The sequence below is a fragment of the Staurois parvus genome, unplaced genomic scaffold (genome assembly GCF_062004578.1).
Source record: "Staurois parvus isolate SC_StPar_1 unplaced genomic scaffold, SC_StPar_1.0 ptg000387l, whole genome shotgun sequence".
Classification (NCBI taxonomy): Eukaryota; Metazoa; Chordata; class Amphibia; order Anura; family Ranidae; genus Staurois; species Staurois parvus.
The window spans coordinates 4228064-4243938 of record NW_028318183.1 but is presented as its reverse complement, the minus strand read 5'-3'; the positions used below and the strand labels follow the sequence as shown (position 1 = coordinate 4243938).

At 41.8% G+C, this 15875-nt stretch overlaps 1 protein-coding gene across 3 annotated transcripts in view; it reads left to right on the top strand.

Moving 5' to 3' along the window:
• SPATA13 (spermatogenesis associated 13) overlaps positions 1-15875 on the top strand; it is a 123901-nt gene that overhangs the window by 80904 nt on the left and 27122 nt on the right. For all 3 annotated transcript variants that reach the window (XM_089685811.1, XM_089685810.1, XM_089685812.1), the window contains 5 exons: positions 300-485; positions 736-915; positions 1453-1685; positions 6324-6453; positions 12881-13253. In XM_089685811.1, the coding sequence (XP_089541937.1) occupies positions 300-485; positions 736-915; positions 1453-1685; positions 6324-6453; positions 12881-13253 (1102 nt within the window). The remainder of the gene's footprint in view (positions 1-299; positions 486-735; positions 916-1452; positions 1686-6323; positions 6454-12880; positions 13254-15875) is intronic.

Sequence of the window (15875 nt, the reverse complement as noted above, 5' to 3'; positions counted from 1 at the left end):
AAACTTTGTATTGAGCCAGTCAGTAAAGTAAGGAGTGAGTCAATGAGTCGATTTCAATTCCCAAATCGCACCTGAATTCTCACCGGTATGACCAGGCACTTAACCTTTATCTGTTGTCTCAAATAGAGAATGCTTAATTATTATACACTGTTACTTATTCATTTGGAAACACTGTTTTTAAAAATCATATTTTTTCTGTTTTTATCATAATTAAGAAATTATGTAATTTACTATATCTCAAAAAACGTGCAGGTAGACGGGTTATCACAGGTAAAAGATTTTGTGCTTTATTGTTCTAGCTGCGAGTAAATCAAGAAGATGTTTCTGAAAACTCAGGCAGTCTACATGATGAAGAACATGACACTGATGTTGGCAAATTTCGCCTCAAGAGTCCTGAGAACAAGGACCAAATGAGAACCAACGTCATCCGTGAGATAATGAACACTGAGAGGGTGTACATCAAACATTTGAAAGACATCTGTGAGGTGTGTAAAGTCTCCCTAATCATACTGCCCATTACCAGATTTCCAGTTACTTGTCACAGATGGTTTTATTTGTTATTATCCTGCACATTCTGGTGCTCGGTGCAAATGGTCATTCTGCCCCAACAACGTCATGAGAATATATCTCTAGTTCAGTGTGGCTCTACAAACAAATGCTTTGTGCTAGACAATGGTTTAAAATTGGGGCATGTATGGAGCTGTAACTATAATTCAGTTTCATTCTTCATTTCAGGGCTACATCAAGCAGTGTCGAAAGCACACCAGCATGTTTACCGAAGCACAGCTCAAGACTATTTTTGGTAACATTGAAGAAGTCTACAAGTTCCAGAAGGCATTCTACAAGAATCTAGAAAAACAGTACAACAAAGAGGAACCTCATCTGAGTGAAATCGGTGCTTGTTTCCTAGAAAATGTGAGTTTGTGTTAAGCTCTATTATTGGTTAAGTTTCAACAGGTGACAGTCCCCAGATTTGAGGTCCTACATCCTGACTTCATACCATTTTGGGTTTTGCATTGGATTCCTTGGATCATAAACTGTGATTGGGTGACCATTAGACAATATTTCTTCATATGAGTGAATTGGTGCTTTATTTCAGTAGCTGGAGGCTGGTTATGTGCCTGATTTACAGGGCATAGATAGCAAAAGCCAGGTTGCCGGTGCTCCTATTTCCAGATCTGGATATGCAAATAACTGCAATAGGGCCCTGGTGAAAGTTTGGAGCGACGTATTCTTCATATGTTATGCACAGAGCTTAGACTACTCTATGCAGCCTTTGACCTAATTTTTTTTAAAAATACGTTGCATTGTATTCAGGTTTAATGGACCTAATAAGCCTACAAGGGGATAAAACTGATTACTGAACGGGAAAAGTGAAATAAAGGAAAGATACCCACAACTACAAAGTTGCAATGACACAAGGCTAACTAGTGTGCTTCTTTTCATTTGCAGCAAGATGGGTTTTCAGTCTACTCTGAGTACTGTAACAATCACCCCAGTGCCTGCCTAGAGCTCTCCAATCTGATGAAGCAGAGCAAGTACAGACACTTCTTCGAGGCCTGTCGTCTGTTACAGCAAATGATCGATATAGCTATTGACGGTTTCCTGCTGACTCCAGTCCAGAAGATCTGCAAATACCCTCTCCAGCTAGCTGAGCTATTGAAATACACAACACAAGATCACAGGTAGGTACTTATTACTTGCTTAATCAAACAGGATTTATTTTTTCTAACTTCATGCACTGTTTCCAGCACATTGTAGTGGAGAGAAGCCATGGCATGATGCCAGGGTCACATTGTGAACAGGGTTGGTGGATCTAGACATAACTTTGTGTACATTAAAAGAAAACTATAATAGTGCTCTTTTTTTTTTTTAATAAAAAATGTTTTCCACTGATCTTTGTTCTCTGTTTTTGTACCTTTTTTATACAAAAAAATAATTGTACAATCCACATTGCTCAAATTTGTGTCAGCATTTTCTTAAATAGTAATACTCCCGGTAGCTCTATTCTATGGTATACAATGTATTATAAACCCTACTATTTGTAAATATTCTATAGTATGCTTTACTGTTTATATAACATTATTCTACTATAAATAAACATTTAAAACAAATTACACCCATGACACAGGATTCTCAGAGCATTATGGTTTTTCTAATGGGATTGCATGTCATAAGCCATTTTCCGCTCTCGTAGACAACATACAAATCAATCTGTATATAGCGATGAACTATGGATAAGTTACTGCTTATGCAGCTTTGTTTGAATAGAGCATAAGCTATTTAGCTCTGTAAACAGTTGGTGAGACTAGTATTGCAAACATGAAGAAAACAGACAAGTGTCATCTGCTGCTTTCAGCCTACCTATTTCTAAATTAGGTTTAGCATGTTCCTTTAAAGCCCTGTATTATCAAATAATAACTAATGTTCTAATTGTGTTGCACAGTGTATTGCTCATGCAAGGTTCTACACTTGAGGCTGTGAGCTGTTGCAACATAAAGAATAACTACACTTATAAAATCCACAATCTAAACTAGAATCAACATCCCCCCCACCAATTGGCATCCTCTAGTGTTTGTCTTGTGACCCAAAACATTCTCTGGCACAAGCCTTGATTGAGACCCACTTACGTACTTTAGATGCTAAGGCTATGGCACTGGTAAAGATATTGGGCCATATGATGTTAACACCGGAGACAAAGTTTGGTGAGTGCCTGTAGGAGGAAGGTATGTAGGCTTTGCTACACTCCCAGCAGCTGAACAAACTGGCAGAGGAGCACAGGGAAGGTTAAGTATACACTGCTGGGGAGTTCTGCGTTTACGTGAAACTGTTGCTTTGCCCTGAATGGCGAAAGAACAGGTTCACTTTTTACACTTGAGAGCTTGGTGCGTCTGAGCCTAGTGTATAGTTATGTATTTCTGAGAAATAGTAGTTCCACCCAATGGACACGGTTGTCATCACTCATCAAACATTTTACTCAGCACTGCCGTCTATTCAGATGATGGCTGTTATGTGTGAACAGTGATTAGAGACGATTAGTGTCTCTGTGAATAAAAAAATCTAGCTGGATCTCCTTGTGTTGAATTGCTGCTCAGTAGAAAACATATTTATGGACAGTGCTGTTTGTGACAGGCTATGACATGATTTGGCGAGAGGACTGGAGCCAGGCAGCAATAGAATATTCCGCTTTGCACATTTTCATTACCCTCTTTAAAGATTAATTTGAATTGTAGAGGAAAACATCTGCAGCCCAGTACACTGGCTTTGTTGTGCCTCTCACATGCCCAGGCCTTTTCTCATCCACAAGTACAAGCTGTCAATGTTCACCCTTGAATCGAGACATTCATCTAGCTTGGCTTCCAACGTTGTTTTGATGTCTTTCATTCTTATTGTTCCCTTAATTCCACAACATATTCTTAATTTCTCTCCCTCTTATCAGCCACTGGTGCTCGGTGTATCGTGTGACCGCGGACTTCCCTCCTTTGGAGTTAATGGATTTTCCTCTCGCTCGCACAAAGGGGGTAGTGTTGGAGAAATTTGGAGCTTGGTGGGGGAACAGTGGATAGGATCAGCTAGTATGATGGCTGTGAAATGGAGAATTCTTTCAATGCAGGGAGAGGGTACAGTGTTCCTGACCCTTAACTTAAAGAATGTACTTGCAGGAAGACATTCGGAGGAGGAGAGACCCAGTCATTCCTATTATTATAATCAGATGCATAGTTGCAATTTGAAAATGGAACAATGATCAGGTCACTGTGATGAAGCATGCATGACATTTATACAATAGCCCTCAGTAGAATGTGTTTATTTTCTCTGTATTGCTCAAGACAACAGAAAATAAAAATGCAGAATGGATTTGAAGATCCGCTAATCCTAAAGCTGAACTTGAGGCACAAAGCAAAACCACTGTTGTAACCAATGAGGTTATTTATTTACTAAAAACATAAACTGTATTTTTAAATACAGCTCATATATACTCACCAGCCACTTTATTAGATACACCTGTTCAATTTCTTGGTAACAAAATTTGCTAATCAGCCAATCATATGGCAGCAACTCAATGAATTTAGGCATGTAGACGTGGTGAAGTCGACTTGCTGAAATTCAAACTGAGCATCAGAATGGGGAAGAAAGGGGATTTAAGTGACTTTGAACGTGGCATCGTTTTTGTTGCCAGATGGGCTGATCTGCATATTTCAAAAACTGCTGATCTACTGGGATTTTCACACAAAACCCTCTCTAGGGTTTACAGAAAATGGTGAGAAAATATCCAGTGAGCGGCAGTTGTGTGGATGAAAATGCCTTGTTGTCAGAGGAGAATGGGCATACTGGTTGCTGCGACATAAAGATGGTAGGGTCAGAATTTGACGTAAACAACATGAAAGCATGGATCCATCCTGCCTTGTATCTACGTTTCAGGCTGGTGGTGGAGGTGTAATGGTGTGGGGGATATTTTCTTGGCACTAGCGAGGTGTACCTAATAAAGTGGCCGGTGAGTGTAAGTGCCTGAGTTTAACTTTATATCAGCTGCTGGTATTCCCCTGCACAGCAGCACACAGAAGGAGGACCAGTCTTATGAATCAAACCTTACTACTGTGCTCTTGTGCCTCTGAGAGTGGACTGGAAGACAGAGTAATGACTTCATATGTATGCTGCTTCTTTGTCCTATCAGCCAATAGGCAAAGCTTTGCTGCTGCTTCAGTGGAGATCACATTCCAGCACGGGTGCCTGGATCACAAAAATTAGTAGGACTGGACAGAATTACAAACATGGAAATGTGTACCAAGTTGGATGGCTTGGTAGACCCCTTCATGCATTGTAGTTGGGGAGCACCTGATAAGTGTTCATAATGCATGCAATGCCAAACTTTCACTTTTGGCATCTATATGATGGTAACCTTATAGGTCAGGGAAGGTGTACAGATCCAAATAGCTCAATACATAATCCCATTCACACATGGGCAGTGCAGGCCAATTACAACTTGAAAAACATGGGTGTTTTTCTGTATTTAGATTCCATTTACATATATAGTTAGAAACTCTAACATTAATACATTGATATAATGCTTTAAGGAAGCCTTTCTCAACCTATTTACTCTGGAGGAAATCTTGTAATGATTTTCAGGTCTTGTGGGGAACCTTCCAAAACCAACTCATTGTTGGTAAGTGAGGAAAAATGTCCCTTACATTGGTGGTCAGTGGGAAGAATGTGCTCCCTCACCATGATGGTTCGAATTATACTCTTTCAGACAGCTAAAAAGTGCATTGGTGTCATGCTGTTGGCTCTGCCAAATGGCGATAGACCTGGAACTATGCAGACACCATCAGATGGGAAGTCACTCAGCTATAGCTCAAGGAACCCCTACCAACCTCTGGAAGAACCTGAGGGTTCCACACAACCTTGGTTGAGAATGACTGACTGCTTTAAGGTAACCACTTGAGTACTGGCCTGTATATACTTTTTAGTGCCAGACCATTTTACAGTTTTACATGCCATAAGAGTTCAACTAACAGTTACTGTGCCCTGCAATAGTGTGCCCAAATGAATTTTACTAGAGATTTTTCTGGTGGTATATAATAACCATTGGGTTTTTATCATTTACTAAATGAAGGAAAAAAATAGAACATTGGGTTGCTCACATGTACTTTTCATTTCTTTACCTGTAAAAAAAAAAAATATCTTACAGTCATTGGTGGTTTAAACTCCCCTTAAGCCCCCCCCCCCCCATCATCACCACCTCCTTTTAAAAAAAAAAATAATCCTGCAATCATTGGTAGTTGATGGCACTTTATGACCCCCAAACTCCACCTTCAATCTGCCATTCCCCCTTCCTGCTATGTGTACAAACATTCAGCCCATTCACAAAGGAGGGTCAGGAAGGTTCCTCACTTGTGAATGGGCTGAATGAATGCTTGTAAACCCTGCTAGTATTTACACTTGTGATGTTCTCAAAGATCACAAAGCCTAGATCCACTCTGATGACAGTTCAGATTACAACTATTCATGTACGCACTGGCTGCCCGAGGTTGTATTCTGAAGCGCCATTTATAAACCGCAATCATACATGTCTATCGTTCTGCCATTTTTTACAATATGGCAGTATTGAGGTGGTTAAACAGATCAATCATTGACATATACTTTATATCTAAAAGAATTTTAATTATTATCTTCAGATTTATATTAGATGAAAGCAGTTTGTTTCCTGATATTTCATTTCAAGTCCTCTGTGTTTCCTATCCCAACCTGTGTTATAACAGATCTCATTTACCACTTTGCAGCACACCTATTGGTGAGAGAATAATGTCTGTATGTTTGTGTTGCAGGGATTACAGTAAAATAAAAGAAGCTTATGAAGCCATGAAAAATGTTGCCTGTTTAATTAATGAACGGAAACGACGGCTGGAAAGCATAGACAAGATTGCCTGCTGGCAGGTCTCCATAGTGGGGTGGGAGGTGAGTAGCGATTGGAGGAGGGAGCGTCTTCAGTGTTGGAATCTTTCATTAGAATGATGAATGGTGAGGAAAGACCTGACTTCAAGTGAAACCTCTGACAATTGTTGATTGTGAAACTTTACAGAAAAATCTGGCACACCATCACCTATGATGGTTAAGTTGGTAACTTCTAAAAATTCTTCCTCCCACTTCTTTTCTTTATCAGTAGTGTTGATAGATATGTACACAGAAATAGTAGTGTGCCATTTTTCTATTTCTCTGAATGTGTGTTTATACATATATACAGTATTTGAACACACAAAAAACAGAAAACATAAAATCACGCTTGAGATGAAAAATAAATCAACAGTTGAAAATCACACTAACAGCTAGCACAGTATTACAGGTTAAAAATACACAAACTATAACAATTGAAAAATGCAGCTGTAAGCATGTATCAAGAATAACCAAAATGCAAAAAGTGCAGCATATGTAATGAAAAAAGTCCAGTGTTGGAGCAACGACATAAATCCAATGTATGTCCAAAGGAAACATCAACGAAAAAATAGGAAAGGGTCCTCCACCAACTCCAAACACACTGCCCCTTACTGGATATTTCTGACCCCCCAAGGAAGGTCAATAAGCATTGTATGTTTCACAGAAACAATCACTGGATCAATACCATGCCTTGTACTTCCGTCCTTGAAATTGGTACTTCTACCAAACAACACCTAAATGCCTTGTGACCTCATGTTGGCAGTCCACAGGGTTGCAAAAATCAATTCCTGAATATCACATTGGGATGTATCTGGTCCAACAAGGCCTCCAGGTCACTCATTCCAAATCTTTCTTTCTGCAGGGGAAGAGGAAACTAGTACAGGTGAAGAGGAAACTTCTCCCTGCTGTTCCCCTGCAGAGAGCGGTTTTGAATGAGCGACCTGGAGGCCTTGTTGGACCAGATACATCCCAATGTGATATTCAGGAATTGCTTTTTTTCTACCCTGTGGACTGCTAGGATGAGGTCACGAGGAATTTAGGTGTGGTTCTGTAAAAGTACCACTTCTAAAGTGTTACTAAACCCACAATAGTAACATCAGTCTGTATATACAATAAAGCATGCTTGTTATACTCACTGTGGAACCTAAGGGGTTAATCCTCTGCATTGTATAAAAAGACTGAGTCTTTCATCTCTGCCCCTCCTCTTGTTGAAATGACCACCTGATACAAACTGAACCCGTGGTCACATGTACATGCTCAGTTTGGTGTGTATTGCTAGAGAGGTTTTTTTTTTCCTTGGGAGGGTGCATGTGATCAGCACAGGGCCAATCAGTGCTGTCCAAACAAACGGTCAGAGGTTTCACATCCTCCTAGAGCAGAAAGAAAACTCCTCCTACAAGCTTAAACCAGTGCTCTTGTGAAGTTACAAGACTGCTCTAACTGATGAGAAAAGGTATTTAGCAGTTTATATTTACTAAGATAATTGCACTTCCATGTTCTGTGTACTGTGGGAGACCAGATATAGTGAGTGCAGGGTCCTGGGTTTAGTAGCACTTTAAGCCCCCAGTCACATCAAAGCCGATTTTGTAATCGTGCAACGTCACTGTATTTCAGAATAGAGTGACCTGCCGATTTCATTGTGACCCATCTGACCCAGATTTCTATGCAAATCGCAACAAAAGTAGTGCATGCACTACTTTAGAAATCGGTGTGACTCCGACCAAGCCGGAAACGCACCGATATGACCACTCTAATAGCGGACAATAGGGTGCCACTTGGCATATGATTTGCAAGTCACATGGCATGCAAATCACATGCCAAGTCACACCCGATGTGATTGGGGGTGTAAGGACGGAAGATCAAGACATGGTATTGATCCAGTGATTGTTTCTGTGAAACACACAGCACTTATTGACCTTCCTTTGGGGGTCAAAAATATCCAGTAAGGAGCAGTGTGTTTGGTATTGGTGGAGGGCCCTTTCCTATTTTTTCATTGATGTTTCCTTTGGACATACATTGGATTTATGTTGTTGCTCCAACACTGGACTTTGTACAATATATATGCTGAACTTTTTGTATTTTGGTTATTCTTGATATATGCTTAGCGCTGCATTTTTCAACTTTTATGTATACAGCATTGCACACTTTCCACTTTTATTTAGTTACGCGTACCCTGAAATTAGACAATTGAAAAGTCATCCAAGCCAAAACTGAGGTTTCATTTATAAGTGGAGCATAGTTACTCGAGGTTTTCTCACCATTGCTCTAGTCTGTGATCCTCTGGAAGTCTCACACCTCTTGCCACAAAATAGCTGTCTCATTCTTCCTGTTGCATTCTCCATGATATACAGTAAATGAAATGCCATAAAGCCAACATTACTGCAGATGTGGGTGTGCAGAGCTGGCAACAGATGCAAGAAAGCTTTGTGTTGTTTAAAGCTGAACTCTAGATGCGCCCACTGGGAGTGCAGCATGAACTGGATGTAGCATCAGCTACATCCACTATACAAAGCTGTTTTCAGCAGTGCGTCGGGAACTTCCTCTCCTGCTTCTGGAACAAAATCAAGTCGGGCTGAGCTCTGCTCAGCCATTCACGGGGAGCCTTGTTTTTTCTGAATGCGTATGGGTCTATCTCTGATTGGCTGAGCTGGAAAATGTGACATCTGCCCACCACTCTCCCATTTTGTTCTGGGAGATGGGAAATCCCTGTACCATTGCTGGAACACATTGCTGTAAATTGTATGTAGCTGATGCTATATATGGTTTATACAGCGCTTGTGGCGCCATTCGCTGATCCTACATCAACGCTTACAGCAGGCCCATCTGTTCGTGAAACTAATTGTTAGGGCTAGCTTGGTCCAAGCTAACTATTTTAAAATGACAGCTTGAGTTCAGCTTTACCTTTTCATCAACTGCAAAAAATGTAAATATCAGTTGTAAGGGGGCTATCCCTTTAAAGTAAATTTCATGAAGCAAAACACCTGTGTGGTAAGCGTTAGGTGGAAGCTGCCCTTTTCCCACTCTTGGTTCTGTAGTACTAAAGTCATCCTTAACGATGTGAATTTGATTTAGCTTTACAATGAAAGAACTAGCAGTTGTGCCTGGAGTTGAAGAATGACAATGTCTCCAGAATGCTTCTCACAGTGATAGATCCCCTTTAAGGCTGGTCCTGAGATTTCCATGAACAGATGGGTTATTGGTCAGAAAGTAAACTTGGGTTCCCTCCTCAGCACATGCATTTTTAGTGTATTACTAGCAATAACTGAGCAACATAGGGGGGCCGGTTGTGCAGTGAAATAGCTCACTGTGAAGAGGGCTGATGTATATTAGAGCAAGGGAATCTATAGAAATGTAGGGTAATTGTCCATAGAAACCAGAATTCTTGTCTTGTCCCCCCAATTAATCTACCTGACATTGAACTGTTTGACACAGATCCATTGTTGTATGGATCCATCGAATTGTATCAGAATTAGGCAGCATGTGGCCACTTTGACTGGTAAACTCTTAATTTGGCATCTTTTTATAGGTACTACTACTTGGAATGTTCTGACTATGTCTGAACCAATGAAAAGAGGGTGGGATGGAGATTCCCTCCCATGAAGTATTTAAGCTTTTGGGCCCCTTTTGAAATGTGCCTCTTTTAACTCACACAGTTGATTTTGTTGAGCATGCTGCATTAGAGCAGCCAATTCATTTTGAATGGGCTAGCAGCATATCCTTATGCCTGAAAAACTTCTCCTGCAGCATTTGCAGCAATACGTTGTACCACAATGTACAGTATGTGAGTTGTGATGTGATGGTACAACTTGGAATCTATTTACATGATCTATTGATCGAATTTGTAGCTACACATAGTTTATAAAGGTGTTAGGTACCTGATTTGAAAGTTAGCTATTTTGTGTATCTGTGATCTGCCTCGGGTGGGGCTGTGTGGTCATCACAAGTATACTTTTATTCATTCTTGTCCAGACAAGGACCCATGCACACAAAGATGCACTTGTCCTGGGACTCCGGGGAGTAACGAAGGACTAAACCGCTCCAGTGGCTCCCCTCTTTGCATGAGCTGATCTCCTCATAAGCGCTCAGCCTAACCTATCCTCCAGCTGTGCTTCCACCCTCGCACTACATGCCTTACAGTAATAAACTGGGTGCACACATATCAGCCAGTATTGGCCAGTTCAACAGAAACCAGCCGACATTCAGTTAGTGCATACAGCTGTCTTTCTGACAGAAGCCGGTCTAACAACTATCTTTCGTCGAAGGCACATGCTGGAAAACCAGCATCTGTTCAGTGCTGGCAGTCAATGGCTGCGAGTGCTGATCATTGTGTTCTGGGGGGGGTTAAAAACTCTGTACCGGGGAGAAGTCCCACAACAGCCCACACTTGCCAGGTTTAGCTACCAGGAGACATTCTCGTCTTAAGCTTAGGAGAAAGAAAAGTCCACACATCAACAGGCTTTCTATTGCTTCCTTGCAGAGGGTTGACTACATACTGTACCTTTACATGCTTACAGTCATCCTTTTCCCAGGGTGAGGGCACATTCTTTAACCTTGTCACGCCAGCTGCACACAAATGTGCGGCCTCCTGGTATCTGGGCCTAGACGCTGAGCGGCCGCACATTTGTGTGCAATTAAGAAAAACGTGCTGAGAGCGTGCCCTGCGCACTCCCAGCACACATGTCCGGTACTCACAGAAAGGCCCCGATCTCCTCTTTCGATCGGGACCTTTCCTGATCACGTGACGGCGAATCACGGCGGTCACATGACCCTAAAACCCCGCCCCGCCTCCCAGCTTCTGAAATCCTTAAAGGGCCGGGAGGTGCCGGCGCCAAGGTGGGAATACATGATTAGAAAATCAACCGATCGGTCATCCAACGACCAAGTGCCGTTTGTTCTTTGGTTGAAATCGTGGCCCACATTAACCAATCTAGAAAAATCGTTCGTCGGGCAATACGTAGTGTTGACGTCTTCCGTACAAGTGGAAGTGATGCAGTGTGCGTGTGACCTTGTAGCCACGCCCTTCTGGCCAGAACGAGCGATATACACAATTATTAACAGCAATGAGTATAATATAGTTTATTACATTACCTATATACATAAATAGTGATACATAAAATATAATCTGCAGAATTCTGGTTTCATGATCTCATTAGGCCAATCTACTTTTAACATTTGGATATTTCGCTCGTGTTTGCATAGATTCCTTGGGCATAAACATCCGGGTCATCTTCTGTTTCCACTCATGTGTAATAGCACTTGATAGATTTTTTTTTTTTTCGTATGACCGTCATACCACCACATAGAAAATCGGTCGTTCGTATGCGAAACGACAATTTTTCACTGTTCAACCGGATTTTTTCATTCACAATATCATTATCGGTTAAAACATCATGCTCATCAACAAAGAGAAAATCGTTCGTTTGATCAGTGGTTCTGCAAAATTTTCGTACGATTTTCTTATTGTGTGTATGGGGCATTAGTTGCAAACAGGTATCAGAGGTGAGAACCAAGCTGAGGAGCAGCCAAAGCCTTAACCAGAGTCCTAGATCACAGCAAAAGTTCTGCACCTCTGAATAGATCCTCAGCAATTACATCTTGTATGGGTAGGTTTCCACATTGATTCCCATGACGTAAAGCACTGTTTCTCAACCTTTTTACGGTCAAGGCACCCTTTGAAATTTTGCACAATCTGGAGGCACCATTGCACAATGTAAAAAAACGAAACTAATAGTTTTACAGAATGCAGCAACATCTGCACATATGGGACACCCAACGTCAGAGGCGATTTATTCTTCCAAAGAAAATACACCTTTGCACACTGGTACTGACTAGTATGCCAATGTTTTTCTTTTCCCTCAGTTTCTAATGTGACCTGATGGAGAGGGGCAAACAAGGATGCTGTGCAGGAGGCTGATGTCCTTCTTATCAACTGATGACATCATTGGTTTTTTATGTTGTCAGCAGCTAGAAAGTTGGTGCACAATGAAAACCTGTGGCTTTGTGTAACTAAATGGCAGGCTTCATCCACCTGCTGGCTTGTATACAGTTTTTGGGCAATTTTTAGACATTTTGCCAAGGTACCTGTGAAGCAACCTGAATGCACTCCAGGGTGCCTGGGCAATCTGGTTGGAAAAAGGCTGATCTAGAGAGAAACCTTTCTCACTAATATCTGTCCCTCTATCAGCTCCCTTAGTCACCTACATAGCCTATTCTCTTTACAGGGTGCCCAACCACACATGCACACGCACGCACACACTCTCTCTGTGTATATCAACATCTAGTGGCTATTTTGGGGCAAATTACACTGGGCACCACTGCCCCTACCCTGCAGTTGCACTCGAAAATTGGTGAAGCAGTTACATTTAAAAATGTTCTCTTTATTTTAAAGCAATGCATGGCTAAGGCTGGATTTTATTTCCAAATGTGATCAGTCCTTTTTATTTTAATGTAGGGACAAGACATTCTGGCCAGAAGCTCAGAGCTCATTTATTCGGGAGAACTGACAAAGATCTTCAAACAAGGCAAAAGCCAGCAAAGGACTTTCTTCCTCTTTGACCATCAGATGGCTTTCTGCAAGAAGGACTTGTTACGCAGAGACATTTTGTACTACAAGGGCCGGATAGACATGGACGAAATGGAGTTTACAGATGTTGAGGATGGAAAGGACAGGGACTTCAATCTGAACATTAAAAATGCTTTTAAAATGGTAAATAAAGAGACTGAAGAGGTTCATTTATTTTGTGCGAAGAAGCCAGAGGACAAACAGAGATGGCTGCAAGCATTTTTGGATGAGAGAAAGCGAGTCCAAGACGACAAAGATATGGGTGAGTACGTCTGTGGTGTACCGGGCAGATGTCATTGGTTAGAATCAAACACTGACTTCTGTATATGTTTTGGCAAAAAAAGTGAGTGCTTTACTCCAGTCTGCAGGGCAAATGCCTTATCCAGGAAAGACAGATGAATAGTCCTTCAAAGATGATTTATTTGATTGTTGTAATCTTGGCCAACACATTTCAGGGTTTTAGTAGATTGCCGACATCCGGGCTATAAACAAATTTCATAACATATCGGAACCATAATTGTAAAGGTGGAAGAGTAAAAAAAAAAGTTTAAAATGTATTTTATGCACATATGTCGGTGTCTCTCAGAAAGGTCTCGATCTCCCCTGGCGATCGGGACCTTTTCCGATCATATGACTGCCGTGACAGTGAGTCACGGCGGTCACATGACTCTAAAACCCCGCCCCGCCTCCCGCGTCTGAATCCCCTTAAAGGGCCGGGAGGCACCAGCGTGAAGATGTTAGACAAGTTCACCTTTTCGAGCAGAATTTCACTTTGCATCATAAATAGAAACGACTTCCAATGCCATTTCTGGCCCAGCCATTCCCTATGTGCTTTTCTCTCATTTGCCTCATTCACAGGATGTTTAATTTTTTTTATCAGTTTCTGTGAGATTTTGAATGAATTTTCAGATTACATCATTTCCTGTAGATGTTCTCTCAGCATTCGCTTCCTGTAGGCCACTTTCCAGAAGCCTCCACGTCCTTGTTGCATCACAGAAGAGGGTGTGATAGGGTGTGCTCACCACTCTGGATCACACGTCCCTCATTACAATGCTACCTTCCTTCCACCAGCTATGTGTAGTATAAGGGCCTGTCTGATTTGATACAAATGGAATAGATTGTTCAGGTGTGTCTTCCTATTCCATAGTTTTGGTAAATCTAAAGGAAATTATACAGATTGTACAATCAGATTGCATAGTGTATGGCCACCCAGAGACACCCAGTTGTCAGGCCCCGTTCACATCTTCATGTAGTGAAGACTCAAATTCCCTCATGCGTTTTGTGTTGGGTGTTTTGGAGCGTTTTCACTCATTATGCAAAGGGCAGCCCATTTACTTGAACGGACTGCTATACATGCAACAATTGCCCCAGAAAAGCTCCAGAACTTTTTTTGGAGCAGAGCACGGTGCCGTACTGAAGTTTTTGGTACATTTGCTGCACTTGGGGTGCCTTTTTAACAAGTAATGACAACACAAACGCAATGCACATTTGCAACGTGTTTCTAAAACTCATGGCAAAGCGTGCATTTTCTGTGCAGATTGCCATACGTTCGGAAACGCACAGATTTGAATGGAGCCTCATTGTTCTGTGCAAACCCACCAATTTCAGTTTCAGGCCCCATTCACTCCGAGAGTAGAGGGAGTACCTGTTTTTTGGCTTGTTTTTCCTGTTGATTTCAGTGGGCTGCGCTACACGTGGCAAAGTATCTCATGGGACATTTTGGCATGATGCAAGTTGCATATTTTTTACTGCATGTTTTGCTGCATTTGTCCCGTGTTTCCATGTAGCAAGATGTGTGATTGTTTGTGTGTTTGGTGTGCCGTTAACAATTAATGACACTGACAGCGCAACTAGTTAATTTTAGGTGTATAAATGCGGCCATACACTATACAATCTGATTGATTGTACAATCTCAAGATTTACCAAAACTATATAATAGGAGGACACGGCATCTATCCAATCACTCTATATCCAATCAAGCAGGCCCTTGCATTACATCAGGGGTGTCCTATGGCCTGAGCCTGTCTGAAAGGATGCTGGGGTAGCCAAGCAAATGCACATGGGGAGAGATCCTGGGGATGCTGTGAAAAAATAGTTGATGGATGAAGGGTGTGTACTGATGAGGTCAGTGCAGAATGTGTGCTAATGAGATCAGCTGGTAATCTGCTTCCGGGGTCCTATTGGCTCCTCTGTCCTCTGTCTACATTCCAGGAATTGAAAAGAAAAAGCTTTCTAAGAAATTTACCAAGGGCTAAGGTAAGGCCTTGTTCTCCAGATCAAAGAGACCTGGAATATTTTTCAACTGAGGTACGTCAATGGTATACTGGTGCAAAGGATAGCTGGTTTTTTAAAAAAAGAAAAGAAGTGAACTTGGCCTTTAACCACCTCCTGCCCACCATATAAGGTAATGAAGGGCGCAAGGCAGTTCTCTCGTTCTAGGAGAACATCATATGATGTCATCCCATTCTAACCGTGCATGTGCGGCTCCAGAAGCGTGCAGCGCAGCGATCGGTGGTGCGCTGTGTCCCTCGGACACAGCGGATCACCGATCCCGGAAAGAGCCGAAAATGTCAGCTCGGTCATGTGATCAGCTGTGTACAATCACAGGTGATCACATGTAAATAGGAAAATGCTGGTTATTGGCATTTCTCTCCTCCCAAGCTGTCACACTGACAGCTCAAGCGGAGAAGAGAGCCGGTAATCGGCTTTACTCAGAGGGGACATGTACGCTGATCATCAGGGTACTGATGATCAGTGTGCCCTGATGATCTGTGTAGCCCCAGCAGTGCCACCTCTGTGTCCAAAAGTGCCAGCTGTCAGTGTCTATCAGTACCTCATCAATGCCACACATCAGTGCCTACCAGTGCACATCAATGCCACATAT